General features: G+C 35.9%; 1 protein-coding gene across 2 annotated transcripts in view; it reads right to left on the bottom strand.

Annotated features, from left to right (window-relative positions):
- Positions 1–3584, bottom strand: part of syn3 (synapsin III) — a gene marked incomplete in the record, with an annotated part of 109044 nt that overhangs the window by 11607 nt on the left and 93853 nt on the right. For both annotated transcript variants that reach the window (XM_014025199.1, XM_014025200.1), the window contains 1 exon segment: positions 3196–3298. In XM_014025199.1, the coding sequence (XP_013880653.1) occupies positions 3196–3298 (103 nt within the window).

Below are 3584 nucleotides of genomic sequence, written 5' to 3'. Positions count from 1 at the left end.
AACTGTGCCAACGATGCAAACTGTGCTAATGCTGCTAACTGTGCTAATGCTGCAAACTCTGCTAATGCTGCAAACTGTACTAACAAGGCTAACTCTGTAAATACTGCTAATACTGCTAATGCTGCTAACTCTGCTAATGCTGCAAACTCTGCCAACAATGCAAACTGTGCTAATGCTGCTAACTCTGCTAATGTTGCAAATGCTAATGCTGCAAACTGTATTAACAAGGCTAACTTTGTAAATGCTGCTAATGCTGCTAACTCTACTAACTCTACTAACAAGGTTAACTCTGTAAATGCTGCTAAAGGTGCTAACACTAACAAGAATAACTCTGTAAATACTGCAATCTGTGCTAATGCTACCAACTCTACTAACAAGTCTAACTCTGTAAATGCTGCTAACTCTGCTAATGCTGCAAACTGTGCTAACAGTTCTCTACTAGACATCAAACTTGTTCCATTCCAAAATATTTAAATGGTAAGCTTTAGCATTTAGCTGCAACATTTAAAATTTAACTTTTACATTTAGGTACATCTCGTTAGCAAGGTTAGTAGTTGTTTTTATCTCAGGATAATGACGTCTAATACTTTGCTACCATTGCTAACGGTACTAATGTTGCTGAAGATGGTATTTAAAGTTTAAATTCAAAATGTGTTAATTGAAAACAACATGGATGGTATCTGTGGTCCAGCAGTTTGAAGTGCAGCTCAGACAGTAGCCGCAGCTACAAGTTTGATATCTTGTAGGTTAGCTTTAGCTGTGTTAGCATCGTTAGCAGTTGGTATTGTCTCAGATGATGACCTAACAAGAGCTGAGCACCAACAGCAAAGCATTTCAAAATACTTAAATGTAAACTTTAATATTTAGCCCCATTTAAGATCACATTTTTACATTTCAGTTTACTCATTTAGATATTTATTTTTAGACATTTAAATGTAACATTTAGTAAAAATTAGCAACAATGAGCTAAATAATAAAACGTTAGTTGATTTTTTAAGCTAGGATTTTACATTTAATGTAAATAAGTGTTAGTGGCATTTTTAACATTTTATTTTACACTTAGCGCTCCATAATTCTCAACACAAAACTCATTAAAACATCATTTTAATGTGATTTACAACTTAATTATTGAGAGGTTTGACATTTTACATGAGCTCACAAAGCTGTCGTTAATTAAAATCCAGTTTATTTTCAACACGTCATGTGTCTGCATCACGCCGTGGGCTGGATGTGGGAAATCCTCTGTATCACTTTGTGTTTCTTCAGCTTCAATAAAGAGTTAAAGGAGTGACTGAGCAGCTCATTACTTTTCATTAGGTAGAAGTGTCACGCCTGTTGTCTTCAAGCCCAACTAAAAACAGGTTCCCACAGTAATGGACTGACGGCTCTGACGCAGGGAATTAAATTACATCAAGAGTTGAGAGGAGATGAGGAGGAGGAGGAGGAGGAGGAGGAAAACAGTCCAGCCCTGGGTTTAAACATCTCTGGGGAACTTCTGGATATTTCCTGAGATAGTCTGATAAAAAAGAAATAAAGTTCTTTTTCTCCACAGCTGACCTCACCCAGCAGGCAGAAGGCTGACAACATGATTTCAGCTCCTCAGAGACCTGCTTCGTCTGAGTTCAAGGTTCTAAAAACAAAACCGATTACACATCTTTTAATTCTCCCCCGAGTGTAAACTTTTAAAGAAAATTTTCCTCTGATTCGGTTCCTGCTCTGTAAATATCTGTTCCTAATTTCAGTCCATTTTCAGACCCTGGAAGTATAAAGAGTCTATTTCTGTATTGTTGATAAAACATAATAATTATTAGACAGTTATTTTAAAAAAGATATTTAAACCAACAAAAGCTTTTCTTAGACTTTTCAAGGACAATCCAGGACTGTTCTCATTTTGATCGCTAAATGCTAATAAAGCTAACAAACACAACATTAGCCATAACTTGTAAACAAGTATTTTAGGACAAACTTTGGGCTTGTTTTGGTCTTTTTTCAACTAAAATAAATTCTTTGTTTTAGGTTTTAGTCAAACCGGTAAATCAGCAGTTATTTGACTGAGCTTTGATTTGAAATAAAAACAAAACATTTGAAACTGAAAATAATTTTGAAACTACAAAAAAATAAATAAAAAGATTTGAAACTGAGAAAAAAATTGAATTGAAAAACAAGTATTTTAACTATTCTAATACAATGGCTTGCCAGTTTTTTAAATTAAGATACAAAGGCCTGCCATACGTCTTTAAATATATGATTAATTGACCTGTCATGTTTTTTTGATGACACAACAGCATGACCTACATTAATTAAATGACAACGGCCTGCCATAAACAGTTAATTATGAGACAATGACCTGTGACATACCTCGTTAATTATGACACATTGGCCTGCTATAAATCTACATATAATACAATGACCTACCATATATAAAATTATATGACAAAACGGCCTGCTATACTTATGAATTATATAATATGAAATGATAGTTAATTATATGTAACAAAGTACTGCCATATTTTCTTTAATTAAAAAACAACAGTGTTAAACCTTATAATATGATAAAATGGCCTGCCATACTTATAAATCAATTAAACGACATAATGGCCAGTCTTGCCTTGTTAATTATGACTCAATGGCCTGCCATAACGCATTCTTTATATGATACAACAGCATGCCATACATAATTATATGCTGCTAGTAGTAGATATTTCTTTATCAGTTTCATGTCTTTTTATTTCAGTTTCAAAACTTTTTTTTGTATAAAAAAGACTTTTTTTTTACAAACTTATGGACTTAAATTTAGCTCCATACAAACCTCTCTCTTATCACACATAAAAAATAATTCCCCATAAGTTAGTTTTTAAATCAGGTGTTTCTGTTCAGCGGGGTTTCGGGGTTCCTGAAACCACCAACACGCGACCACACTTGTTGAGTCTGCTCCCAACCTGCGAGCTCCGAGTCTAAAAAAAACAACTTTACCAAACAAACAGATGGTGTTTGCAGACGGAGTGAGTCAGCCGCCGACCTCTGCCGTTGTTCTTGCTGCGCCGCCTGTGTTTGGTCTACAAACTAATCGTTGTGTCGAGGCTTTCCTGATCGTGTGCCGCCGTGTCTGGCTGCGCCGCGGCTTTCCAAACCCGTGGATTTTATCAGCGAAACAGAGACGGTTTAATGAGGTCGCTATCTAAAAATCAAACTGACCTCGATGATGTAGTCGTTGCCGTTTTTTCCGTGGACGGCCTTGACGGCGCAGATGTCGAGGCCACCGAACATCTCTGCGCAGGAGTCCACCCACAAACGATATCTGCTCACAGAAACGATGGACAGAGCAGCATTTAGAGAGCTTATTGAAGATAAAGATGGGAGATTTAAAGGGATCCATGATTAGTTGTAACATTAGACTTTAATTAATAAACATTCATTTTAACTGTAACGACTGTAAAAATACTGTAGGCTGTTTAGTTTTTATAATTTTTAAACTAAAAGTTTAAAAATATATTACACGGACGGGGCCATTTTATTCACACACAAAGCATTCTGGGTAAATGATGACGTGGATAGGTCCTCGGTGCGAGGCTGCTAGCGAGCTA

Source organism: Austrofundulus limnaeus, unplaced genomic scaffold (genome assembly GCF_001266775.1).
Source record: "Austrofundulus limnaeus strain Quisiro unplaced genomic scaffold, Austrofundulus_limnaeus-1.0 Scaffold461, whole genome shotgun sequence".
NCBI classification, from domain to species: Eukaryota; Metazoa; Chordata; class Actinopteri; order Cyprinodontiformes; family Rivulidae; genus Austrofundulus; species Austrofundulus limnaeus.
The sequence above is the reverse complement of the archived record's forward strand: the minus strand, read 5'-3'. Positions and strand labels throughout refer to the sequence as shown.